At 36.1% G+C, this 27,675-nt stretch overlaps 3 protein-coding genes across 9 annotated transcripts in view; all 3 read right to left on the bottom strand.

The window, feature by feature from the left end:
• nwd1 (NACHT and WD repeat domain containing 1) overlaps positions 1 to 1,996 on the bottom strand; it is a 32,645-nt gene extending 30,649 nt beyond the window's left edge. Inside the window, exons 1-2 of one of the 2 annotated variants that reach the window (XM_087273133.1) lie at positions 1,511 to 1,996; positions 1,195 to 1,401 (exon numbers count right to left, since the gene is read on the bottom strand). In XM_087273133.1, coding sequence (XP_087129259.1) covers positions 1,195 to 1,312 — 118 coding nt within the window. In that variant the 5' untranslated portion in view covers positions 1,313 to 1,401; positions 1,511 to 1,996. Of the gene's footprint in view, positions 1 to 1,194 lie in introns of both variants that reach the window. The other variant, XM_087273132.1, reaches the window with a different exon arrangement.
• Positions 1,997 to 2,779: 783 nt separating this feature from the next.
• Positions 2,780 to 27,675, bottom strand: part of ranbp3a (RAN binding protein 3a) — a 1,280,039-nt gene continuing 1,255,143 nt past the window's right edge. Inside the window, exon 18 of one of the 2 annotated variants that reach the window (XR_015501847.1) lies at positions 2,780 to 2,799. The gene's annotated coding sequence lies outside the window, so the exon portion shown is untranslated. The remainder of the gene's footprint in view (positions 2,800 to 27,675) is intronic. The other variant, XR_015501848.1, reaches the window with a different exon arrangement.
• Positions 3,913 to 25,907, bottom strand: thop1 (thimet oligopeptidase 1). Of its 5 annotated transcripts, XM_087272201.1 has the most exons (14): positions 25,834 to 25,907; positions 25,200 to 25,262; positions 22,590 to 22,796; positions 19,676 to 19,824; positions 15,553 to 15,660; positions 15,357 to 15,459; positions 13,773 to 13,933; positions 13,536 to 13,671; positions 12,290 to 12,656; positions 9,726 to 9,927; positions 9,442 to 9,628; positions 8,688 to 8,816; positions 5,701 to 5,837; positions 3,927 to 4,272 (listed from the first exon to the last, which is right to left on the bottom strand). In XM_087272201.1, the coding sequence occupies exons 1-14, from the start codon at positions 25,844 to 25,846 to the stop codon at positions 4,111 to 4,113; spliced, it is 2,124 nt and encodes a 707-aa protein (XP_087128327.1). In that variant the 5' UTR covers positions 25,847 to 25,907; the 3' UTR covers positions 3,927 to 4,110.

The following is a 27,675-nucleotide window of genomic DNA, read 5'->3' as shown; positions in this document are numbered from 1 at the left end:
AATGTGGAAACATTGCATTTGCGTCACTATTATGCATAGATTTTACACACTTTTGTTTAATATTTTCTGTGATTCAAGCATCTAAACAGCTTCTACCCCTCCTCTCAGATGGGATGGCGGGCCAAATCTAAATCGGGCCAAGGTTAGCATAGAGTCATCTTTGGCCTGCAGGCCCTACTTTGGACATCTCTGGATTAGAAAATATTTGGGAGAGATAAAACTATTTAAAAAATATGGATTCTGGGGATTAAAAAAATTATAATTTTGATAAATTCACCCTTAAAAGTCTATGAATCCCATTTTTAGCAATGCACATTGATAATCAATAAATTTACTTGTATATATTAACAGAAGGAAATTTAGCATTTTAAGTTTTATTTTTAGCGATTAAGTTTTTTTTTACTTTAACATTTCTATTTTTTTATTTTATTTTTTATTTTATATGTATTTTTATTTTACTTTCATGTATTTTTAACAGTCTTCGTGGAGCGTGATCTTTACTTGACTTTTGGCATAAAATGTAACTGATCATTGTGACTTAAACAATGTATTTTTGTCAATTCCAACCAATTATTATTATTTTTTTACTTAAGACCAAGGTCACAAATATATTTCACACTTTCAGACGATTGCTTTATCTGAAAAATAAACATTTAGGGATTAGCACTGCAAAAAGGTCGCTGGTTTGAACCCTGGCTGGGTCACTTGGCATTACTGTATGGAGTTTGCATGTTCTCCCTGTGTTTGCGTGGGTTTTCTCTGGGTGCTCCCGTTTTCCCAACAGTCCAAATACATGTGGTACAGGTGAATTGAATAAACTAAATTGGCCGTAGTGTATGTTTGTGAATGTGAGAGTGTATGGGTGTTTCCCTGTCCTGGATTCCTGCTGTAAGGACATCTGCTGTGTAAAACATATACTGGATAAGTTGGCGGTTCATTCCGCTGTGGTAACCGCTAATTATTAAAGGGACTAAGCCAAAGGAAATTAAATGAATAAACATTTGTGTTGCATTTTGAAGAGATTGTATTTACCCATAAAAAAGACCACAAACAAAAACAGAAACCATTTAAATAAAAAATTACAAAATAGTTCTAATATAGCTAATGTTTTTCATGAGATGGATCATGGAGCAAAAAAATGTTTAATAAATAAATTGAGCTAAAATTATCTAAAACAAGAAGTGCAAGTCTTACCTGAGTGAGTGGAGCTGATGAACACTCGCACCATTCTGGAAGTAGGCTGCAGAGAATCAGCGCTCTGTCCCCGCAGAACCTCCAACCCAAGTGCCTCTCTCATCTCCACCACATCCATCCTGACCAACACCTCAGTTAATCCAGAATATTCCAGTCCTATTAAACCACCGACATCCGGGTAGTTCTACGGTGCCACTGTGAGCATCACTGCTAGTTTAAGAAATGAAATTATAATTAAAAAGTAAATGTAAATCAAGCCATTTGACAAATTGTGTAAAGACTTTTCAGCTGTCTCCTATTATACAAAAAAGAACACAGCTCTCTGTTGCAGGGCGCTCCAGCTCGGTTGTTTGTTCTCCTCAGCGCCGTCATTTTATCCACTGAGATCAGGAAGGCCGAGGGAGACCCGGTGTTTACGAGCCACCGCCTGCCACAGAGATCAGTCCCTGGAGAGCACGAGCAGCTGCTCTATGTTTAATTAACCTGACGTGTATAAAAGTATAAACTGTTGCTTTAAAGATGAGTCGGACTCGGAGGTCTTTCGACTATTTTGTCTTATCACCATTAAAAACCTGCGTCTATATGAGACCGATAATACCGAGCGTGTTCCCACAGGAGCAGGTGATCTTATTGCGCTGTTGACAAACCTCGTTGCTTGTTAATTGTTACTCTGTTGTTTGTTTCAAGCCTCTCTAATGTGCTCAGAAGTCTGCGGTCCTGAGAGGGAATAAGCAAAGTCTATTCGCACACTAAGGAACAGGGTGTCATGTTGGTCCTTTGAATCATAATAAAAACTTACCTCGCCTCAGGAAAGATTGTGCAACCTTTGTGTAATATTATTTTAAAAGAGATCTAGCAAGATATCCCATCTAGAATCCTATTATACTTGGTCTGAAATAATGGTAAAATTATGATTCTTAGATCTCTGAAGTTTGACAGCAAGAAGGTCACTGGTTCGAGCCCCGGCTGGGTCAGTTGGTATTTCTGTGTGGAGTTTGCATGTTCTCCTCCTGTTGGTGTGGGTTTCCTCTGGGTGCTCCGGTTTCCCCCACAGTCCAAAGGCATGCGCTATAGGTGAATTGAATAAACTAAATTGGCTGTATGTGAGTGAATGAGTGTGGATGGATGTTTCAGTATTGCTGCAGCTGAAAGGTTAATACCGATGCTGGATAAGTTGGCGGGTCATTACACTGTGGTGACACCTGGTGAATAAAGGGACTAATCCGAAGAAAAAAATGAATGAATGAAAGTCTCTATCCATCCATTATCTATACACACACACACTCACGTTGATTTTGGTGGTTTATGGGCAATCTCCATAGGCGTATAACCTTGTACTTATAATGCCGCTCTCCACCACTACCCCTATAAACAACCTTCACATGAGACCTGTGGCAGATTTTGAATGTTAAATGACCCAGTCGAGTATGATTTTTAACAGTTTTGAATTACATGAACACAAGGCATGTCCTCATAAACCACCTCAACATTGTACTTTGATCATTCCAACATCATTATACAAATTTGCATCCTCAAAATTTTTCCCCAATTTCTGTTTAACAGAGATTTATTTCAACACATTTCTGAACATAATAGTTTAAATAACTCATTTCCAATAACTGATTTATTTTATCTTTGCTATGATAACAGTACATTATATTTGACTAGACATTTTTCAAGACTCTTCTATACAACTTAGTGACATTAACTAGGTTAATTAGGTTAACTAGGCAGGTTAGGGTAATTAGGCAAGTTGTTGTATAACAATAGTTTGTTCTGTAGATTATCGAAAAAAAATATAGAGCCTAAAAGGGCTAATAATTTGGACCTTAAAATGGTGTTTAAAAAATTAAAAACGGCTTTTAATCTAGCCGAAATAAAACAAATAAGACTTTCTCCAGAAGAAAAAATATTATCAGACATACTGTGAAAATGTCCTTGCTCTTTTAAACATAATTTGGGAAATATTTAAAAAGAGAATTCAAAGGGGGACTAATAATTCAACTGCAACTATGTATGTGTATATATATGTGTGTGTATAATATATATATATATATATATATATATATATATATATATATATGGTAAATAATAATAAAAAACAATGCACGTTTAAATGTTTTATAAAAAATAAAACGCACAACAATCTATTTAGTTTGAAGTAATTTTTTATATCTATTGTTTGTAAGACTTTAGACAATGCTTACACATGGCAGCTCTTTCCCACTGTGCCACCTCTAAAATTGAGACTAAGCCGAAGGAAAACGAATAAATGAATGCTTACACAGCATTCATAATATGAGACCATGTTTTTAACCAAAGACAGAAAAGAAGACAACTAACCTATATTTAAGTTTACAGATATTTGTTAAACAAATTTCCATGACTTTTCCAAAACATTATGGGTTTTTCAGTTTTTCCAAAACTTTTCCAGGCCTGGAAAATATGTCAAAATTGAATGACTTTTGCAGGTTTTCCATGACCGTATGAACCCTGTATTTTTTATCTTGGCGTGGAATATGGCCTGCATATTTAATATCATGAAATAAAATTAATTATAAACAAAACACTGTGTCAATGCTTTCCTAATGACCTGTTGTGTACCCCAGATGTGACATCAGCAAATGATGTGTTATGAGTGCAATGAAGCAGTTACTTTTCTAAAGGGAATTCATTATGCTGCATGGAAAACAGTTAAAAAAAAATGAAACAAATGCATGATTTGAAGATTCTTTTTCATTTTGGAGACAGATTTCAATACAATTTTCAATTCTAAAACAAGGTTTCATACATCCATAGTGAAAGCTCTTTGCAGAAGTGCGATTCGGGAGAGGTGGTGATGAGTGAATGAGCTTTTTAGGGTTTTTGAGAGGTATCAGTCTGAGGTTTTATCAACTTGGCCTAGCGTTCAGGTGGTCAGCAGGCGCAGGGGGTGCCAGACTCCACATCAGCCGTGAGCCCTTTGCTCAGGAGGAAAGCATCCTGCTTGGGTTCTCTTCCCAGGAACTTCTTCAGCATGTCAGCAGCATCCTCAGAGCCTCCTGGCTTCAGAATGCAATTCCTGTAGTCCAGACCCACCTGTTTAACAAAAAAACAATACGAGTAAACGAATAACTTAAGCACAAGATTTTTAAAGGATCACAAAACACCAAAACATATGTTTTGAGCTGTTGACAGTCGTATACGTGTCCCACACTGCTAAAAAACACGATTAGGACACATCTCTCACTAAAAAGTGAAAATTGGTTGTTTAAGTTATTTCGAACAAATTCGTACTTCAGAAATTCGTTTCAAACTGGAAGCTGCGTCACTGCCATGAGATCTTAGCATGTATTCCAGTGTGTAGACTGGACGTCTGTACCTGGGAGTACCTTATTACGTCTCTGAGTGTGCTGCATTCATTAATGAGAAAGACTTAATTTAAACCAATCAGCGCTCTCTATTGTGCAACTTCATTAATATGCATGATAGCTTCGAAGACTAAGTTTTTACCTGTTACAGTGTTCAGACGGTAGAGAGACTCCACGTCATGTTGCCAACACAAGCGTGCAGTGTTGCTTTTATAATTTGCTTCAGTGAAGGTTTTGTTTTCATTTTCCCTCTATGAGAGCGCAGCTGGACTCACGTGTGGATTAGTGCATGCGACGCTCGACAAAATTACGTCTAAAGAACTTTTTTTTTTTTTTACCCGTGAGCTTTTTTCATCTTGAAACGGTGAGATCCGGATTTGCCGCTCGTCTCCTTTTGATAAAGACGCGGCTCTAGCTGGTGTTGATTGTCCTGTCTTTACAGATTTGGTAAGTGAGCGTTTAGAGGTCTTTGTTTATTCTGAGGCAAAGTTAGTTTGTATGGTCAGCAGCACTCTTTCAGTGTTTACAGACGGACAGTCAAATGATTTCTAAGTTAATAAAGTGTACAGTATGTTAATATCACTACAATAAATGCTGCTCTCAGAGTGTAAACATGTAAGCACCACAATCAAACCCGTGGAGGATTTTGCCGCATTTTATGACAGGAATAACACAAACGGCTTTTAGACGCTACCTAGTGAGTACATCCAAGTTTTCGAGAAATGCAGAGTTTTTTTTTTCTCATTCACCGTGTGGTAACAAACATTGCATGAAAAATACACACTTAGAGCAAATCCTCGAATCAAATATCTCAGGGAGTCATGAATGAAATTCCTGAATGAAAGTGATAAACTGCAGTTAAAGTCCACCATTTAATAATTTGGCAAATAATTCCATTACTGATGTCCATGTAAACACAGTTACTGTATTTCTCCTCGGTGTTTGTTTTTCCTCTGTGAAAATCAGCGCGTGCCCAAATCGACACTCCCATTTTTATGCAAATTTTTACAGACCTTCCCTCTTTTGCTCTGCTAACACTCCCCCCTAAACAGAGCTGGACAAACCCACTTTCCTGACTTTTTCCAAAGTAGAGGTGTGAAAACACCCTGCTGAAACGGGGGTTCATGGCCCTTTAAAAACAGTAGGGTAAGCTAACCTTAGGGTCCATTACGCCTTCTTGTTTGAAGCGGGCGTAGAACATGTCCATGGAGAACACCTCACTCCACAAGTAGCCATAGTACTGAGCATCGTACCCTCCAGCTAGGTGACCAAATGTGGCAGGCATGTTTGTCCCTGTAAGAGCATAAGAGTGAAAAAAAAAACAAATAAATAAATAAACAAATTCATTAAAAAAAAAAAAAAAAAAGTTCTTGATGTTAATAAATCACAAAAGGCAAAAAAAAAAAATATATATATTTTTTAAACTGGATGATAAAATTAATGCAATAAACATGTTTGTGTTCATTTGCATTACACATCATCTGAAAGCTAAATAAGTGCGTTTTCCACTGATGTACAGTTTGTTAGGAAAATTTGCAACCTAAGGGTTTATAAAAGGGCCACACGGTGGCGCAATGTGTAGCACTGTTGTATAACAGCAAGAAGATAACTGGTTCGAGCCCTGACTGGTCCAGTTCGCATTTCTGTATGTCTCCCTGTGTTTGCGTGGGTTTCCACAAAGCCCAAAGACATGTGCGGTAGCTAAATTGTCTGTAGTGTATGCGTGTATGTTCTGGTTCTCCAGGTTGGGGGTTGAGCGTTGGGCTAAAAACCCACCACATAAAAACTAGATGTTACGAAACAACAATAAGGTACTGCTAAATATAAACGTTGATATAAATGACCCTGGGAGCAAGTAAGGGTTTATAAAAAGAAACCTAAATATTGTGAAAACCACCTTTAAAAGGGCACGTATCATGCAAAATCAACTTTTGCAACCTGTTAGGATAGAAATGTGTGTAGTTACAGTGTGTCCACAGTAAAACTGGAGTGATATATACACATCAAGTTTCTTTTTTCTAATTCCCTGATGTTAAAATAAGATGCGAATCCCAGCGATTTTGAGGGCAAACTGTATTGTGATATAACAGTGTGGTTTTCCCCGCTCAGCTATGTTGATTGACAGGCATGTATTAACATATGTCAGTTTTAATGCATATAAACAAGTCCACAAGACAGGATTTGCAAAGAAACTGGGACTAAAAGATCTGTTTGATTTTTTTCTTTTTAAGCCTTTTGAAATATTTTGAGCCAGATATTTTATAACCACTGGAATAAGCAGTTGCATAGCGTACACAATTATAACAAGGATGCTTCAATCAAATAACAGCAGTCCTGGTTAAATCAGTTTTTTTTACAGTAAAGTAGCTATAATAGATCTCTAAAGCAGCATATTAACCCTTCCTCTTTGGTAGCAGTCGTGTCGCATTTGCCGCAAGTAGATGAGCAAAAACAGCACAACGTGTTAACACACAAGTGTGTTTGTATGGGTGTCTGTGCGAGCGCACACTCAGTGAACATTGTAATGGCATTAACTTGTGGCTCATTCATCTTACTGTGGTATTTGTGACAGTGGGTCTTGCTTTTTATTGTGTCTGAGTTTCTGTCTCTGATTTTGCTGCGTTTATCGTGACATTAGACCCTGAGCTCACAAGAGTAGGTGGAGAGAACAAGCTTATTTTCATTTAAAGGCACAAAAACAGCTACAATTTCCTTTGACGCATTCATCTTCAACAGGAAGTAATAATTGATCTGATAGCTATTTTGACCTGAAACTTCTTGGACACATTCTAGAGACACAATAGACTTATTCTATGTTTAAAGGTGCACTAGGTGATTGTCTTCAGAAACATTTTTTGTTGTGCTGGTTGAAAGTCTCTTCACAGTCCAATAGTAATGATTACAGTAAATTATCTAAATGTGTTTGTATGTATTTTTATATTCAGGGTAAAGCATAAAACTAAAAAATGTTCATCCAATTAAATAGAGTCGGACCGACATCTCCCATAATTCCGATAAGCAGGTTAGACTGTCTGTCAGGAAATGTAAATTCGGACTTCTGCGCATCTGTTCACGCAGATTCGCCATCAGCGCGTGCCCTTCTGCATAAGCGGCCGCGCGGTCACGAGACGGAACGGGAGAAATCAAATGCTGAATTGAAACTTTTAAAAACCTGAATCAATATTGGAGTTACTTTAGCACGCTGGAGGAAGGACGACACCATGGCTGAAGTATTACTGTTAGATAGGTAATGTTCTGTTTTAAAACTATTTTAGTCAGGCTAAGCTTATGTTAGATTGTGTTCTGTTATGAATGACTTATATTTGTTGTTCAGCCACTGAAATACCCGGTGAAAGATTGATGTGATTATTTTCAGTTTCATAAGGTCCTTTTACAGCATCGATAATGATTTATAGATAGATTTATATTTAGTTTAACAACAAGTAAATAGCTCTATTCCGCCTAACCTGCTTTATTGAGCTGAAGTTGCTTTTATATTCACATTGGGTCATTTTTGAACAATGACAGCCTTCCTATACTGTTTACCATGCTACTCTGAACATTCGCTCTGAAATAGCATGCAAGTGTGGCTAAGTAATAAATGTAAATCCTGCACGTCGCTGGCACTAACTGGCGAATGACATGAACTAGTGGGTTTTCTGTCTGCTGTTGTGATGCGGTGCGCGCGTTCGCGATTTCAGGGAGTGTGGCTTTGAATCACAGCATATTATCTTTGGACAGCGGGGAGGGACTAAGCGATTAGCATTTTGGCAGATCACCTACTGCACCTTTAAAGGAAAAAAAATTAAGCTTTTTAAAGTTGCTCAAACTAAGCTCTTAGCAATGCATGCTATCAATCACAACGTTTTGGTATATTTATTGTAAGAAATTTACTAAATGTCTTCATGGAAGATACATTTTTGTAATATTTTAATAATTTTTGGCATAAAAAATATATATAATTTGAAGTGGATCATCACCTTTCATGAAAGTTGTCAAATTTGATGACAATTCTCAGCTTAGGACAATTTTAAAAACCTTTTTTTGACCCACTTTAAATTTTGACTACTATATAATTTACTCACACAATATATCTGCACAACATAAAAGATTTGTGGTCCAGGGTCACAAATCTCATTTTACCTGGTGAAGAAGGAATTCCCAGGATGTCCAAGCAGAGTCTGGCATATTCTTCAGCTGGGTCAAGTCCAGTCTTTGTGTGCAATGCCTGATCCACCTTAGCCAGAACAATCTGCCTCAAGTTAAACAACCCTGAACAACAGGAAGAAAACTTAAATAGAGTATTTTATATTAAAAAGGACATAATAACAAGGCAGAACATGGCAGCTTTTTCCCTGTAAAGCTACTGAAACTGTACATATTGAACTTATAATAAAAAGTGATATAAAATGAGTGAAATGGCATGGATATACACATTCAAGTGTACCATGTGACCTAAAATGTATGTTTTTCTCTTTCTCACTGCTGTTAGGGGAGTTAGTTTTTGTTATAACTGCTGAAAGATGATTACTAATCATTAAATCGTCGAAGGAATATTTGCAAATATATACAGGACTTTTTTAAATGACATTTAATACTTGTAATACGTCACAACACTATATAAAGAGATTTTAGAAAGCATCCTTCTCGATTTCTCTGTGATTGTATGAATTAGTAATTGTATTTTGCAGATCAATATAGCGAGCCCTAATTTACAACAGAAAAGATCTTTATTAACATTGTCAGAAGTACAACAAAATTAAAATAAATTGCTAATTAACTTTATTTCTGATTGATTGTGAGAATTAAAAATGATGTTTTGTCAATAAATATTGCATGCATTTAGGAAGTTATAAAGCTCTCAATGCGTGTTTGTATGTTGTGTTTCTATGATTACCAGTGTTGGCGAGTCTGGACTTAATGAGCTTATCCAGAAGCTCCTCTGGAATTGGGTTTCCTGTTTTGTAGTGCTTGGACATGCGCTGAATGGGCTCCTTCTCCCAGACCCAGTTCTCCAACATCTGAGATGGAGCTTCAACAAAATCCCTTTCTACGTGAGTCCCGCTGAACATTGCAAAATCAGACTGAAAAAAAACACACACATAAGTACACCCATATTTAATCTACACACACTGCAAAACAGTTGCAACCTAAGTGACTTTTGAAAAATGTAATTCAGACCTGAGCGCAAAGCTGATGCATCACATGTCCAAACTCATGGAAGTACGTTTCCACTTCATCATGCTGCAGCAGGGATGGTGCATCTGCGGTGGGCTTGCTGAAATTAGCCACCATGGCAGCCACGGCCATCTGTCGGGTCCCATTTGGGAGCAAGCAGCCAGGCTGCAAGCCAAAGCATGCGGCATGGCCGTACTTGCCCTCCCTATAGGGATAATGGAGAATTAGCCATTAATCTAGCTGAGCTGCCAATGAAGCTCTACTTTCAGTGTATAAATGGTTTCTAGGCTTCACCCAAAAGAGAGTGACCTGATTCTAGAGCAGTGGCAAAACAATGTTTTGAGAAATCGATTCTGTGATTTTCAAAATGCATCGATGTTCTTTTGAATCAACCCTGAGCCTTGTTTTTAGCAGCAGAAAGCACTCTAGGCTAGTTTAACCACACATTGAAATGTTCATGAGGAGAAGCACTTGTGTGACGATGTCTATTAAGTCACAAGATTAATATAAACAGTTCACTATGAACACTATTGTAATTCGCTTAAACATTTCCTAACTTTATTATTAATTATTTTAGGTACAAAAGATATTTGTAAAGTAGTGGATGCAAGCAGAGTGCGGCCCTGATCACACCGCACACTTTTTGCTTTGAGGCGCATATTTTGAACGGTTTACTAATGGACATGAACGTTTTGCACACTGCTTATGTGCCCTGCAGGCCTTGCATTTTAACCGTCTGCTGTGCATCATGTTTATGCCATTGAGTGCTGTCCGCACAGTTTAGAAGAAAAAGTCAATGGCGCAGACAAAGCGCGATATGTCTGTCGAGTTATATTCATTCTACAAAAAAAAAAAAAAAAAAAAAAAAAAAGAGCAGAAGTGGGGTCTCCGTTGAGTTGACAGCATTGTTGTCAAGACGACTATGGAGATTTTTAAAGATGGATAAGAGACTAGTAGTCTCTTATCCAAGTTATCCAGAGCTGTATGAGTTTACAAATCTTAATCACAACATTATTAAATATTACAATTACACTGACAATATAACTAGTACACTCGCGCACAATACGCAGCTGATTAAGCCATTGCCAAGCAACATAAAAAGAACACAGCACTTCTTTTTTTACTTGTCAACAAAAAAGGCAGTGCGGTGTACCCAACATTAAGTGCAGTGGGATCGGCCCCTACATCTGTTTGTAAAGCATACAGCAGCCGACTAAGCTCTGAACTGAATCAGGTGTTTCACCACAGCTCTACTCGATTCACAAATCTTAGTTCCCCCAAAATGCTATCAATTACTGACCCTCATGTTTTTCCAAATACAAATGGAGATGTATTAGGTGAAATCAGAGAGCTCCCTCATTCTCCATAGAGAGCTAGGTTCTAGATTAATTTAAAGTCCAGAAAGGTACTAAATCACACCTTGCACAACATACTGACATTGAGGAAAAGAAACTGTTGAATGAAGCTGTTATTTTTGTTTTATGTGTGCACACTTTTCTGCAACAAATCTGAACCTTGCTGTCTATGGAGGATGAGGGAGCTCTCGGATTTCGCCTAAAACATCTTCATTTGTGTTCCAAAGACAAACAAAGATATAGTTGTTTAATTTAATGAAGAAATTAATCTTTAAAAATACAACTTGTCTAATAATTCTGATGTACAAAGGATTTTTTTTTTGTATGTGCTTAATGTGGCTGAAAACTGTTGCAACTAAAAAGAGTATTAGGTATCTATTTGTCTTGTTTGTTGTTGTTAAAGGATTAACTTGCACCTAAAAATAAAATATGTTATTAATTACTCGCCTGTGTAGAGTTACTGAAGTTTGTCCTGCGCGCTTGCATTTTTTTTTTTTTTAGTTACTTCTTTGGTTTGGTGCGTTAATCTTATCGTTGCTATTATTTGAAAAAAAGGCAATGATTCGCACTCAATTGCTTCGTACGGTTTTTATTTTTTATTTTTCTTATATTTTACGGGTGATAAAAGACAGACGTTTTGGCACAAAGGAACTAAGGAAGGCTTTGTGCCGAAACGTCTGTCTTTTATCACCCGTAAAACGTAAGAAAAATAAAAAATAAAAACAGTACGAAGCAATTGAGTGAGAATCATTGCCTTTTTCTGATTAATTACTCACTCTCACAATCCCCTGAGACCATCTTTGGAACACAATTTAAGATTTCAGATGAGTTTGGCAACTTCTTTTGGCAGCTTTCTTGGACCTTCGTATGATCACAGTTGAACCACTGACATTCAATGTTATGCAATCAACAAATGTTGTAATAATAGAAGTCAATGGGGTATAAACAGTCACAAACATAACAAAAGGGGAGTAAATTTGCCCACAGTGTATTTTTGAGTTTCTGAAAAATTCCAAAGCATTTTCCCAAAATATGTTACGTCAACAAAAACCATTCAATTTGCAGAAACAGAGAAAGTTGTGACAAAATTAAGACTCAAAATAACCCCAGAGTGGATGAAAACAGCCTTGGTCCTCTAGAGTCCAAGCTGAAAAACACTTTCAGATCCCTGAGACTGACATCACTGCTGTCTAAACAGATACGAGTGCTCACCTGGGGAATAGATCCAGATAAAACTGGCCCACCACCAGGCCAGATGAACGGTCTTTAACGCAGTACAGCGACACATCGTCATGCCAGACTGGAGCGCCCTCTACTTGCTCAAAGGTGAGGTTTAGCAGCTCCTGATAGATGTCCAGCAGGCCCTTGGTAACCACCTCCATTGGAAAATACTCCTTCAGCTGGTTCTGATCCACTGCATACTGGGTCTCCTCCACCTGGGTCATGTAGTAGCGCGTGTCCCATGCGTAAAGTTCTCCAGTGAAGGGCAGATTCCTCTTCTGGCACTCCTGTTCCTTTAGCTTCAGGATTACGGCCCTTTCCTTCTCACCCAGGGGCTTTAGCTTATGCGAAAGGTCCTCTAATATGTGAAGAAACATTAGAGAGAGAGATAGAGTTTAGGTCATGACAAAAAAAAAAAAACATACATTTTATTAATATTACTTAATATTAGTGATGGGAAGTTCAGATCATTTTACTAACTCTGATCTTTGAGTCTCATTCATAGAGATGAACGAATCTTGGAGTTATTTCGTTCATTTGCCAAAATATTATTAAAATTTTACGAATTGCTTCCAAACACATCTACAACTAGCCTAAAAGGTTGATCACACGACAAATAAGTCTTAAATAGAATACTATAAGGAGAAAATAATTATTTAATGTTTACAAGCTCTTTTGTCTATGAAGGTATTGTTGTCTCTTTGCTCAGCTTACCTCTTCAAATGTCAGTGGTTCGTTCATGTTACACTGACAGTCACATATAATCTTAACCAAAGTACACAGTCTGAGCCGATAGGAGCCATGATAATTAGTTCACATTGAGTCTCTGGTACCTTAAGTCGTTCGTTCATCACGTGACAAAATGACTCAAACCCGAGGACTCGAGAGATGAACAGATCAATTCTTTTTCTGGCTCACAACGCATATGATTGGCTTCTGCCTTTCCGCGATAAACGACTCAGACTTTGAAATGAACGATACCATCGTCAATATCCAAATCCAGCTAATTGAGTAATCCCCGTACGAAGAACGGACCCCAGGTAAAACATAATCCCAATTTAACATGGTAGATCCATAGCAGATGCACACATTGCAATATCGATTCTAAAGCGATGTACTGTGCAGCCCTAAAGTTCAGAATGTTCTTAGTGCTAATATTTTTCACATCTCAGCTCAATTATTGCTTAAGTGAAATTCTTGCATTTTTACATATGCATATTAAGATATCAGTCATTACCGAGAAAAGTGGAAACTTTCTTGGATGACTTGGCCATGTTCATCTCAAGAACAAAGTCAGAATGCGTGCTGAAGCCCAGCAGGCTGCTCTTCTGAGCGCGCAAATTCACAAGCTCCTTCAGGATAGCGGAGTTCTCCTGATAGGGGAAATTACAACAACATACAAATGAATACTTTTGGTGCATCAACCAAACAAGTGCTAATGGCTAAGCATTCTTGTGTTTCTGCAATGTCTGACCTCTTTGCAGCGCGAGTTGAAGGCCTCCTCTAATTTCTTCCGTGTCTCGGGGACGAAGCATTTTTTCATGGTGGGGAAATAATGAGGATACTTCAGAGTGAGCTTCAGTTTTCCAGACTCATCCTTCTCCAGAGAGTTAAGGAAATCCTCAGGGAGCCCCCCTATAAAAGTCAAAACAAATATGAATCTAAATTACAGGTAAACTAAAAAAAAAATGGTTTACATGAGCACTGTGTGATGACGAAAAAGAAAACCAGCAATGCTAGTAACTGAGATAATACTGTAGCACCTATAAAATCAGTGAAGTTTTTCCTGCAACTAACTCTCAACATTGTGACAAAACAATACAATTTATATTTATTAATACAATATATATATATATTAGGGGTTGCACCGACTAGTTTTCATCGATTAAAGTAATTTTTAATTACTTTAAATAATAATTATAATATTTATTTTATATATTTTATGTCAGCGTCAAATCTTGGAAGAGATGCCAGTCTCCACGCACACAATCAAGAGCAGATGCTAGCCAATCACATGTATGCAACCCTGGAAAAGTAATGTGATTGGCTGTTGTCCTCTGTCAAGCATAGATTCTGACATATTTTGTAAATGAACCGTGAAGTACGCAGCCGCGGGAGATGTAACAAACTTCACACCATGTGTAAATACCATCTCAGGTGAATGCGGTAAAGATGTGCATTAAGGAGACGTCTAATAACCAAGATGAGCCGTAACTGTAAATAATACCTGACTCGAGCAGGTTTTTGAGCAGCTTTCTAGCGCACACTATCATAGCACTAATATATACATATGAGCAAGTCTCTGGCAGTGTAATAATCCTTAACGTTATAGCCTTTGTCTTTTGTGCGTTATATTGTAAGAAATAACTTCACATGAATATGTGTGCTGATAACATATGCATTTCTTTCGCACTAAAATATATATGTTATTACATTCTTTAGTAGTAGCTGCAGTGATCAATTTATTCACTGCATTTAGCAGAAAAATTTGCCAAAGTGGTAATGTCGCATTAATAACAAAATGAATGACGATGCATTTGTTTTGCACTAAAATTAGTCATTGTTACTGTCGCATTGTTTTTGCAAGGTGTTGTGAGCGGTCAAACAGCATGTGAATATATTTTACATATTGTGGCATGTTGCAAAACATTTGCATCTTGTGTTATATTGATAACGCCACCAAGGACCAATCAACGTTGACTCGACTTTGATAACATAAAAATACATACATAAATCTTATTTTTTTTTTGCACGGTTTACGAGCAGACCAAGTTGTGACAGATCATATAAAAATGTTTTTTGTTTTCATATGGCATTGGACAAGTTCTCTCAAGACATCAAGAATCAATAAATAGTCAATAAAAGTAAATAATTTCTCTCTATTCTCATGTTATATATTTTTAATGTTTGCTAAGCAAGTAACTGCACCTTATTGATACCATACCCAATTTGTTTACACTCACAGAGCAAGTACAAAGCGAGTATATAACTCTTCGTTATATAGAAATGAGTATAATCGTTCTGAGACGCTAAATCAGATCCTCAATGTGACACCCACCAAGCTCCTCTCGAGAGAAATGCAGGCAAGTTGTATCTTCATTCAGGTGTTTGTTGAAATCGATACACAGGGTGCTCAGTTTCTTCTTGATCTTTTTGATCTCCTGTTACAGGGGAGGCAAAACTGTTACACTCTAAAAATGAAAGGTTGTGCTACTGTTACACAGCCAACTGAAAGAAACATCTTAATATCTGACCTCCTGTGTCACTTTGGGAAGATGGAGGCCGTTTCTCTTGCCAAGCTTTATAAGTCTTTCCATGTAACGCTTGGCCTCCGGCGACAAACTGCCTTCTGGCAGCTTCTCCTGAATCAAAAAAGAAAGATATAACAATTAAAAAAACAATTCAATCTATTCCTTAAAAAAAAAAAAAAAAAAAAAATTATATATATATATATATATATATATATATATATATATATATATATATATATATATATATATCAGTATTTAACACAAAAAAAAACACAAAGGCAGACATTTTGACCCTTTTTAAATTTTGCAATGTAAAAACTGTTGAACTAAAACTCGTATACCGCAGTACCCTGACTTTTCATAGACGGATAGTTCACAAGAAAATCATTTACTCAACCTTCACTTGTGTTAAATCTGTTGGAGTTTCTTTCTTATGCTGAACACGAAGGAAGATGTTTTGGAATTTATTTATTTATTTATTTTTTAAGTAGCAGCCATTGGCTTATTTTTTTTGTTCATACTATGGATACCAAGGGTTGCTGGTTCCCAACACTCCTTGTAATACCTTGTTTTGTGCTCAACTGAAGAAAAAAAAAATCATTAAAAGCTTACAACCATATGAGAGCGAGTAAATGGTGAGGAAATGCACATTTTTGTGTGAACTGTTCCTTTAAATGTGTGCCTAATTTATTCCAGCATTATTTTATGAAACATTACAAAACACAGACTTCATGTCTTGGCAGCTTACACAAATATCACAAAAAAAATTTGTGTAATTTATTGACAGACATTCAAAGCTACAATACAAAAAGGATAGTTGCGGTCCTTGATTCTGACTGGATTAGCCATGTTCAAAGCGGTTGTAAATTGCTCTACAAACATACAACTGGTGTTTGCAAATTGCTCTACTATCTGTACCGAGCCAAAGAAATGGTTTAACTTTAACACATATCATAAAAGCAATAAACCCTGTGAAGCTGTGGTTTACAGTAAATTTAACACAGCTAGCAGCAGAGTCTAAAATCCCTTTAGCTGTTGTATTTGATTTTTTATAAAGCTTCTGTCGTGGTTTTAGAAGCATGTAAATATGACCTGACAAAAGTGACATCAACTACAGTAGGCACTGGTGTTCTAGTATCTTGACTACATATTTAAAGGCTGTATTACCAAAAAGATAATACGGTAATGGTGTCATAAAATATGAAGCTTAATTTTTATATCTCAATAGAAGTTTTGAATGTAAATATGACATGACAGGCGATGCAGTGGCGTAGTAGGTAGTGCTGTCGCCTCACAGCAAGAAGGTCGCTGGGTAGAACCTCGGCTCAGTTGGTGTTTCTGTGTGGAGTTTGCATGTTCTCCCTGCATTCGCGTGGGTTTCCTCCGGGTGCTCCGGTTTCCCCCACAGTCCAAAGACATGCAGTACATGTGAATTGGATAGGCTAAATTGTCCATAGTGTCTGAGTGTGTGGATGTTTCCCAGAGATGGGTTGCGGTTGGAAGGGCATCTGCTGCTTAAAAACGTGCTGGATAAGTTGGCGATTCATTCCGCTGTGGCGACCCCGGATTAATAAAGGGACTAAGCCGACAAGAAAATGAATGAATGACGTGACAATATGACGTCTTATGCGAGAAAGATCAGAATGACCAGTATGGTAATTCTAATAGTTACAGAATCATAGTTCCACTGTTATACAGCCTAGTCTTGTGTCTGTGTAAATATACAGAGTGATCGATGCCCATTCTGACCAATCACAGACATTTCTGTTGAGCTCCTGAGCATTCTGATATTCTCTCATTGGCTGCAGCTCGTCACTACATCTGACCACACGTGGGGTCGAGTCGGCCGACTGCTCTGGAATATTCAGCATGCTAGATATTGAATTTCCGTTAGTGAGGTGTTGGCATTGCGTCAACGAGCTGATGTGTTGTTCAGTAGTTCACACATAAAGACTGCTAAGAGCTGAGTACCCGCAGATTTTTTCTGATCTGTCGGCGAGCCCGTTAACTTCTAAATCTGGCTCAAATCAGGCTTAAAATCTAGTAGTGTCTGATCCAAGTATTGTCAGGCATGGTATGCTTTTTGACTAATCTAAGCATGCACACGCACAAAAGTGAGAAGTAAGAGCAAACACACCCATAGCAAGCATACACCCGGAGCAGTGGGCAGCTATTGCTTCTAGTGCCCAGGGAGCAATTAGGGGTTAGGTGCCTTGCTCAGGGGCACCTCAGCTGGGAATCGAAGATGGAGAGAGTGCGGTTCATTCACTTTCCCCACCTTTAAACTCCTGCGGGGACCGTGAATCGAACCTGCAACCAGTTCAACTCCCTAACCATTCGACCAACACCCCCTAAATGGCTGAAGACAGTCCCTTACGCCCAACTACCCTGGTCTTTTTAGAGATGGTCTGAAATGAAACCAAAGGGAATAGTGTTCCTGTGTGACGCTGTTGTCATGACATCCAATCAGAATATGATATTTGCTGTGATTGGATGACAATCTTCACCCCAGTGAGCAGTTGAATGGGTGAGAATGTGTTGATGAGGAGGTCTTTTCCAACTCCAGACGAGTTGAAGAAGAATTTTATTTTTTAAAGATATTTGGACAAAGAGTTGTGTTCATTTTGCCCCAATCCAGCACGAAATGGTTCTTTTTGATAAGTAATGAGCAGGGACAGACAGAATCTGCAGACATTTTTTGCCATTTCTGCTCAGAATTTTGTAAAAAAAAAATTAATAATAATAATAAAATAAAATAAAAAATCTGCAGATTTATGCAAAATGATTTTGGGAGTATATATGAAATAAAAACTTATATGTTTTAACTTATTTTATTAAATAAACAGGTTATTGTTTACAATGCAAATCCAATTAGATCCACTTATTTGGTAAACTAAGCAAGTCTTTCATATAATATCTCTAGTGAAAGACAGAACATAGTACTTTACAGACTCTACTGTAAATAAATCACAACATATTTCATATTAGTTAATAATATTACTGAAATTAATTTAACAACTGAATAAATATGAGTTTACAAAAGTAAATAGAATAAATTATTGGCAAAAAATCTGCGGATTTCTGCGCACACAGGTTCCTTGTGGGCCTAGTAATGAGCTAGTTTGAGTTGTGAGGAGTGGAAATGTAAAACACCACTATCAAACAAAAGTTTAGGGAGCTGCTGGAATACAGTGCCATTTCTCACATTAAATCGCTCTGTATTTGACCATGTTACTTCTGGTTGTGTTATTCAAAAAAATAAATAAATTATACATAAAAATAAAAACACCAAAATGAAAATTCTTGCCTGAAACCGAAAAGAGGAAACTAAGGGTGAAACCGAAATACTGAAATAAATGATGGCAATTATTACACTGCAAAAAAATGCTTCTCTTACTTAGATTTTTTTTGTCTAGTCGAGTCCAAATATCTCAGTTCTTAAATCAAGAAGAATTTTCTAGACAAGCAAAACATATTTTCTTGTTTTCAGCAATAATATGCCAAAATTAAGTGAGTTTTTCTGAAAACAAGCTAAAGAATCTGCCAATGGGGTAAGCAAAACTATCTTGTTTTTCCTTTTGACATAAGATTATTTTGCTTACCCCATTGGCAGATTATTTTGCTTGTTTTAGGTAAAAACTGAAAACAAGACAATATGTTTTGCTTGTCTAGAAAATTCTTCTTGATTTAAGAACTGTGAGATATTTGGACTAGAAACAAGACAAAAAATCTAAGTAAGAAAATCATTTTTTGCAGTGTAGTACTATTGCATTTATGGCTATGACTGTGTACTAATCTTATCTTACTAAAACCAAGGCATTACAATAAATTAATATTCAAGTGTCAAAGAATAAATAAATTGATAATTTGTAACTGATTTAGCACATTGCAACAATGGCTTATCACATCTGTGGATGGGGTATTATTACAGTAAAAAGCAGCAATTTTATTTTATTTCAAATTATTTTCAGCTTAAATTTATGATTGAACAATACACTAATGTGTGACTTATTAGGTAAAGTCAGTTAACAGGTCTCCTCAGCTGTCTCAGAGCACAGTTGGGTCCCTGAGAGATGCTAGTGTTTGGTTCCTGAGAGAGATGTGCTAGTGCTCGGTCCCTGCTCACCTCTAAAGCCACGATTCGCTGATAAACATCTTCTCTCATGCTCATCTCCACATCAAACTCTGACAGCTTCTTATCAGCCTCGGTGCTTGCTGAACGGACGTCCTTACTGGAGGACACGTGTTGAGGAAAATCCAACATGTTCCGCTGGACTGAAAAATAAATAAATAAATCAGTCAGTTTTATTATGTTCTGGGTAGATTTGCAGCGATTACCGATTTGAATTTAACATCTTTAAAATGTCAGTTTTAATTATTGCTTTGCTGGAATTAAAATCCAGCTAATTCAACAACTGAACAATGGTGAAGCAGAGCACACGGTCAGTCAGCGTTATGCAGAAAGTGCTGAATGCATGCATACTGATGTCCTGCAAACTCAGACCTTTGTCTTCTTTTGTGAACACCATCAAAAAAAAAGGACAAAGAAACCCGTCTAATGTCTAATTTCAACACCTCAGCCATTTCGGTGATGTACAGTAGAATTGTGTCAGTGAATTATTACATTAGTTATTTCAGCAAATACTATGTAAAATAAGTCTTACGTCAAATTTAAATAATCATGTACAATAGTTTTTACAGCATTAAAAATGTAGCTGTTTAGACTTCAAGTATGCAGATTCAACCATTTCTGAGACATGAGCTCAAGGGGTTTAAAGGATATTCAGTGCTCAAGTGCATCACCGATAGGAGCCTTACATTAGGCAATTCTTCTGGAGTTTACCACTGACTCTGATCATGTCTGTACAGTGTTTAAACATAACATGCGATTGATTTTCTAATTTGTTTTTGGTTCTGATGTGATTCAATGCTGTATCAATCACTTTGGCTAAACTGTTAACAACTTAAGCCTGGTTTATACTTCTTTGTCAAGTGATCGGTGTCAATTCATACTTCTTCGCGCTGTTTCTGTTGGTCTGCATTAACACTTCTGAAACGCTAGTTGGCAGTGAGGCGTTTATGTTCCTCTGTCGAGTTACTTCGCTAGTGTTTTGCTTTTTCTGAACGCTTAATTAAATGTACAAGTGGTTCAAACTTGCTTATTTTGAGGCAGGAATTGGCGGACGTGCAACAACTTTAACCATGAGATAAACACAACAAAACTTTCCATCCGGAGCCCCTTCACGGGACTTTACACTTGTAAACAATCGCTCCATCGGGCTCACGCGACTCTTAGTCCCGCCCACACTTGTCATCGATACCAAGCCGACCAATCACAGAGCTTGCGCTACGAGTCGTTGCGACGTGTAATTACATTACATTTTTTGAGAGGTGCACATCAGCGACGCCCACGGCAAGGGCTATGCGTCCACGCGTAGGCCGCGCTATAGCATATGCATGCGCTTAACGCAGAAGTACAAATCAGCCTTCATCTGATACCCGTTGCTTGATGCATTAAGAGTTGGTGGAAGAAAACTTTTAAACGGGATTTTTCTTTCCAAATTTTTCCTTCTCATTTCTTGGAAACAACGGAAGAAACTTGCATATTTCCCTTAAGACAAATCAAGTACAATATAAATTGATATCCAAATTTTAAATCTGCAGAGAGGTCTTTTTATTTACTTATGTAAATGTGTCCAAATATATATTTAAGTTTTTATATTTATTTCAGTAAGATTATTGGCTAATATGCAAATGTTTATTTAATTTAAGAACAACACAGTTGGTAAAATAATATTTGCTGTTTTTTAGTAGATATATTATGCAGTGTATGCAACCCATCGAGATTTAGTGTACGTTTCACTCTTCAGCCATTTGCATTCCCCGCGGTCACAAAATCTCCCTCCCTGTCATCTGACAGCGGAAAGTCTTGAGTGATTGACAGCTAATATGAACCAATATAGCAGCAGGGAAGACCGATTTTACCACGTTTTTTTAGGAAAAAAAAAAACTATATATATATATATATATATATATATATATATATATATATATATATATATATATATATATATATATATATATATATATATATATATATATATATATATATATATATATATGACTATAAACTAAACTATAATGAAACTATATACATAAACTATATACATTTTTATGCAGTCGCACAAATGCTCCCAATATATTATGAGGTCGCATAGCTTAAATTTCAAGCGATGTTTAACAGAGCGAGGGAATAATCACAGTGTGTCTGGTAATATTTTTTGTTATGGAGAAAGTCTTACTTGTTTTATTTCGGCTAGAATAAAAACAGTTTTTAATTTAACACCATTTTTAAGGACAAAGTTATTAGCCCCCTTCAGCTATATTTTTTTCAATAGTCTACAAAACAAACCATCGTTATACAATAACTTGACTAATTACCCTAACCTGCCTGGTTAACCTAATTAACCTAGTTAAGCATTTAAATGTGATAAAATAAATCAGTTATTAGAAATGAGTTGTTAAAACTATTATGATTAGAAATGTGTTGAAAAATCTGCTCTCCGTTAAACAGAAATTGGGGGAAAAAATAACAGGGGGCTAATAACTCTTTCTAGGGCTAGGCGATAATTCGATATCGATAATTATCACAATATAACATTTTTCGATAAAATGATAATGACAGTTCGATAATTGCTCGATAATATTTATGCACTATGCGTAACGTTGCGGAAGCATTTTGCAGCCTGCCCTTCCGACTCCTGCACGCCGTACAAGCAGAGTCTCATGTCTCAAACTACAGCCTGCATCATTTAAGGGTATTTGTTAAGACAATAATAAGATCTTTTGATGTCAAGCTTATGTTTTTTTCCACGGAGCGAAGCAGGCGGACACGAACTAAATAACCATTTTTTTTTATATATAATTTATATAATTTCTATATATATATATATATATATAGAAATATTAGACTCTAATTTAGATGGCTATTTATTACTGCACATTTTATAACACACAATATAATTTCAATTGATTTCTACCTGTGTACTCCACTTCCACATCAGCGAGGGCCTTTAGGGTGTTCTCATAGTTGACACTGTCCAAGTCCAGAGCACCAACGGTGTCATACACCTTTTTAGTCTTAGCAATAAGCTCTTCGGTAAGTTGGTTGATCTGCTCTGGGGTGAGGTCCCAGCGCAAACGGTTGTCGTCACAAACTCGATCCCCAGAGCCAAACACAACTTCACCTGAAAAGTGAAAAGATAGCACTGCTTAGATTGAACACAACAGTATACTACGTTCCACACTGAACCTAAATGTAGATATAGATACATGTCCTATTAGTACTTGTTATGAAAGTAGGGTAAACTAAATTTGAGGTTTATCTCATCAAGCGGCAAATGAAAGTGTATATCTGAACCTCCTTGTATTTACAAAATATTTCCTCTTAGCACTAAAAGTTGATCCAAATAACAGTAAAAGTTTTTCTAATAAATATCTCTTAAATCCCATTCAAAGCCAATGAGATAAACTTTACTAAAGAATGGAGAGAAGTTTTAAAGAGGTTGGCCATCATTTACACACCTATCACTTGATTTGATGAAGATGATTTGAAGCTGGAAACGTTTAACCACTGACTTCTATATTACTTGTTTTTCCTACTATGGAAGTTAAATGGTTTTAGGTTTTCAGCTTTCCTCAAAGTATCTACTTTAGTGTTTTCAACGTACATTTTCATTTTTGGGTGAACTGTCCTTTCAAGCTAAGAGTAAGGGCAGGGTTGACTTTGTTGCTATGGATGATGTCATCACGCTTACTAAATGTGCGCACAGTGATTGGCTGATGGGGAGGACAGGAGTCTCTGCCAGAGATTTATGTGGAGCGCAATGTTATGTTGCCATATAAAAAAAAAAAGTTTAAAAATAAAAATTCAAATAAATACATTTATTACTTAAAAGCAGGCTAAGGGTCACTAATTAAACAAGTATACATGTGCTTCTTGTAAACAATTCACAGATTTCTAGTTTATTTTAAATAAATGCTAAAATAAGATTTTTAAACCTCAAACCAAAGTCTATATGAAAAAGTATTTCAGGGTCAAGAAAACAGACTGCAAGTATTTAAAGAATTGCATTCTAAAATAGTTCACAGAAACAGAAACATCTCCAAAGCAGCTTTTTGTAATTATTTAGCTTTCTTAAGCTTAGACATCAAGTAAAGATTTTCTTCCAATGTTTTGTTATTATAATTTCTTACAACATAATTAGGCAATTTATTTTAATGGATTTAAATACACTAATTAAAAGCACATTTAATAACTCGATCAGAACTCGCTGATCTCATGAACCGATCACAAGCTAATTACCCTCACCTGCCTAGTTAACCTGATTAACCTAGTTAAGCCTTTAAATTTCACTTAGGGCTGTATAGAAGCGTATTGAAAAATATCTAGTCAAATATTATTGACTGTCATCAAGGCAAATATAAAGTAAATCAGTTATTATTAGAGATGAGTTTTTAAAACTTATGTTTAGAAATGTGTTGAAGAAATCTTCTCTCCGTTAAACAGAAATTGGCGAAAAAAACAAACAGGGCTAATAATTCTGACTTCAACTGTTTAAAAAAAAAAACAAAACCAAAAAAAAAAAAACTTTTCTTTTTTAGTTTATTTTATTATACATTTAATATAAACCTCAAACCAAATTCTTATGAAAAAGAATTTCAGGGTCAAGAAAACAGATTGTAAGCGTATGTTATTAAAATGTAAAAATATTTCTTTAAAAAAATGCATTTTAACAAAGTTTACAGTAACAGAAACATCTCCAAAACAGCTCTTTTGAAATATTTAGCTTGTTTTAGACATCTCAGACTTCAAGTAAAGATTTTCTTCCAATGTTACGTTATAGTAATTTCTTACAACATAATTAGGACATTTATTTTAATGGATTTAAATACACTAATTAAAAATAAAAGTGCATTGTTTGCCATTTTTCCTAGCAATTGTTTTTGTTTTATCTATTTTCTGTAAAGCTGCTTCTGAGCATGATATGCTCACACCTAAATAACTATAAGATACATGTTTAAGGGATTATATGCAACATCCTTAATATTATACTATGCATATCCATATGGTAAAATTAAACTATTTTATTTTCTAGTTTATTTTAAATATATGCTGAAATTAAAGATATTTCATTCAAGCCTCAAACCAAACGGTGTCAAAAAAAAGTATTTTAGGGTCAAGAAAACAGTGCGTGTATGTTATTTAAAATAAAAATATGCAATAAAAGAATTGCATTTTAAACCATTCAAAAAAACTTCCATAAACATTTTTATTAGTCAGCTTGCTATAGACATATCATAGATCAAGTAAAGTGTTTCTTTCAATTTTACTTTATTGTATTATCTTACAAAATAAGTAGGCAATTTATTTTAATGGATTTAAATACCTTATTTAAATGAATGAAAAATAAATTTATAAATGTTTTAATTTGTTTGAAAAATAGCGAAAATGTCCATAAAGGCATTAATTTATAAAATATGAATTTTAAAATATATACTTCTATAGACATTTACATTTATATACAAAATTTTGCACTTGTGTGTGTGTGTGCGTGCGTGCGCTTTATATAACAGCAGAACATTCATACCTGAGAGTATGCATAAGCAAAAGAAAACCAAATTAAAAGCATGATCAGCTGTTACTTCTTGCCCTGAGGATGAATGAAAACAAGCATATATTCAAAGAAAAAAAATGGATGTGGTAGTTTAAAAGCTAGTTTAACGAACATAAAACGAATGAAATAATTGTTAAATTAAATTACACTCCCGTTTTTTCTTTAAATTTGATAAGTTACGTTTTATAGCGAGTTATTAAATCCTCGTCAACGAGCTCGATTCAACGCGACGTCTAAATATGTTGACGCTAAAGCAGCATTTTAAATAATAAAAAGCGTCACAATATCAAGACAATGGTTTTCTAAATGCGGACACCGTAATGATTAACGAATCTTTGGCATCATAAAACTTTAGGCCTGGTCGGTGTGAAGACAAACTTAATGGCAAATCTCGTGTTTTCAATGTCAGATTCTGAGTGCGGATGCAGAGCTGAGCTGAGCGGCACCAGCTGACCCGAACATCACAGCTGACCCGCCGTATATTAGCTCAGCACGCTAACGAGACAAAAATACAATGTTAAGAATTTCTCTTAAAAACAAGACTGTTAGGTTTACGTTTTTATATCCTCACGACATAATACAAGCGCTGGAATTAGGTATTTCTTACCTGTAGGTGCCATTTCTCGACTCAATCAGAACACCGCGTGTACCAACGATTCAAAGCACCTATAATAACCGCTCACTCATTCTTCCTGCTCCGGTCACATGACCACCTGGGGAGCTCATTGATTGGTTGGAGGCTTCAGTGAATTTATGAAATGTATAATATAATATAACTTGTGGTTTTACGGTAAGCTCTGCAACCTAAACACATGTATTTCACTAAAGAAAGAGAAGTAAACACGAATTTTAATATATAGGTGAAATATATTAATTTAGCTTATGTAACAACTCTCATTCCATTCGATGACAGCTGTGCAAGCGGGACTTTAGCCTTTTGTAGTTGTACTGTAACCGTATACGGCAGAGTATTGTGGTTTTTATGGTATAAAAGTCTTATTTTACTGTACTCTCTATTAGGGGTGCAATAAAACATTCTTCTCACGGTTCGGTTTTAGGTCACGGTTTCTGTACGGTTCGGTACATTCAGTAAAAAGCACTCTTAAATAAGACTAAAACGGAAGTAAACTCTACAAGCAAAATACAATACAAAAACAGTAGAATATATTTTAAATAACATTTGACTAGATATTTTTCAAGACACTTCTATACTGCTTAAAGTGACATTTAAAGGCTTAATTAGGTTAATTAGTTAACTAGGCAGGTTAGGATAATTAGGCAAGTTATTGTATAACAATGGTTTATAGACTATCCAAAAAATATAGCTTAAAGAGGCTAACAATTTTGACCTTAAATGGTGTTTAAAATATATATTATTAAAAAATGCTTTTATTCTAGTCAAAATAAATCAATTAAGACTTTCTCCAAAAGAAAAAAAAAATCGACCCAGCGACCTTCTTGCCGAGGCGACAGCACTACCTACTGCGCCACTGCTTCGACCTGTTTAAATTCCGCTCATACAAATTGAATGCAACCACTTATTTTATGATGTTTGATTAAAGATTTAATACATTTTTACAAATTAATGAAGTGCACAGATACATTTAAAGTAACAAAGTTATTGAGAAAGTTCATTTGTAACACCTAAAAGAGGGTGTACTTGAAAAAAACTGACTTCCATAAATTGCCTCTGACTAGTAAGAGTAAAGTATAAACCAATTGAAGACTTATCTACTCCTTAGTCTAAACCAGGGCTGCCCAAACTCAGTCTTGGAGGGCTGGTGTCATGCAGATTTTAGTTCCAAGTTGCCTCAACACACCTGCATCAATTATGATAAGGAGTTTAGTGTTAGAGCTAAACCTGTGCAAAGCTTCGGCGATCCAGAAACTGAGTTTGACTCCTGTGGTCTAAACAGTCACTGCGTCGTTGAGAAATCTCTGGAAGTCGGGCGCCATCTGCTGGCAGTGTGTGAAAATACAGTATCTGTTTCAGTAAGTTGTGTTATAGTTAGGCCAGAATGCAGGACAAATCGTTCTCCTACAACGTTGGCCTGACTTGTATTAACAAATAGATGTCAGTAACTCAAACTGTTTTGTTTTTGTGCTCCGGTTTCCCCAACAGTCCAAAGACATGTACTATAGAGGAATTGAATAAGCTAAATAGGCCATAGTGTATGTGTGTGTGAATGAGTGTGTATGGATGTTTCCCAGTGATGGGTTGCAGCTGGAAAGGCATCTGCTGCGTAAAACATATGCTGGATAAGTTGCCAGTTCATTTCGCTGTGGTGACCCCTGATAAATAAAGGAACTAAGCTGAAAAGAAAATGAATGAACAAATATATTAATGTTGTCAGAAAACAAAGAAAACAGAAAATAGTAGGATGGTTGGTTTACGACAACAGGGAGCCTGGATGGCGTGGGTGAAATTAAATGAGTGCAAAGATACTTG

This window comes from Danio rerio, chromosome 11 (genome assembly GCF_052040795.2).
Source record: "Danio rerio strain M-AB ecotype USA chromosome 11, GRCz13ab, whole genome shotgun sequence".
Classification (NCBI taxonomy): Eukaryota; Metazoa; Chordata; class Actinopteri; order Cypriniformes; family Danionidae; genus Danio; species Danio rerio.
This window is presented reverse-complemented; position numbering and strand designations above follow the sequence as displayed.

Bases quoted from the DNA above. Each gene is read 5' to 3' on its own strand.
- thop1 (XM_087272201.1), bottom strand. The intron at 15,661-19,675 runs GTGAGCAGGGAC...TTTTTGATTCAG, and splicing joins AGCGAATCGTGGCTTTAGAG to GAGAAGCTGCCAGAAGGCAG. The intron at 12,657-13,535 runs GTAATGACTGAT...TTCACATATTAG, and splicing joins GAAAGTTTCCACTTTTCTCG to AGGACCTTTCGCATAAGCTA.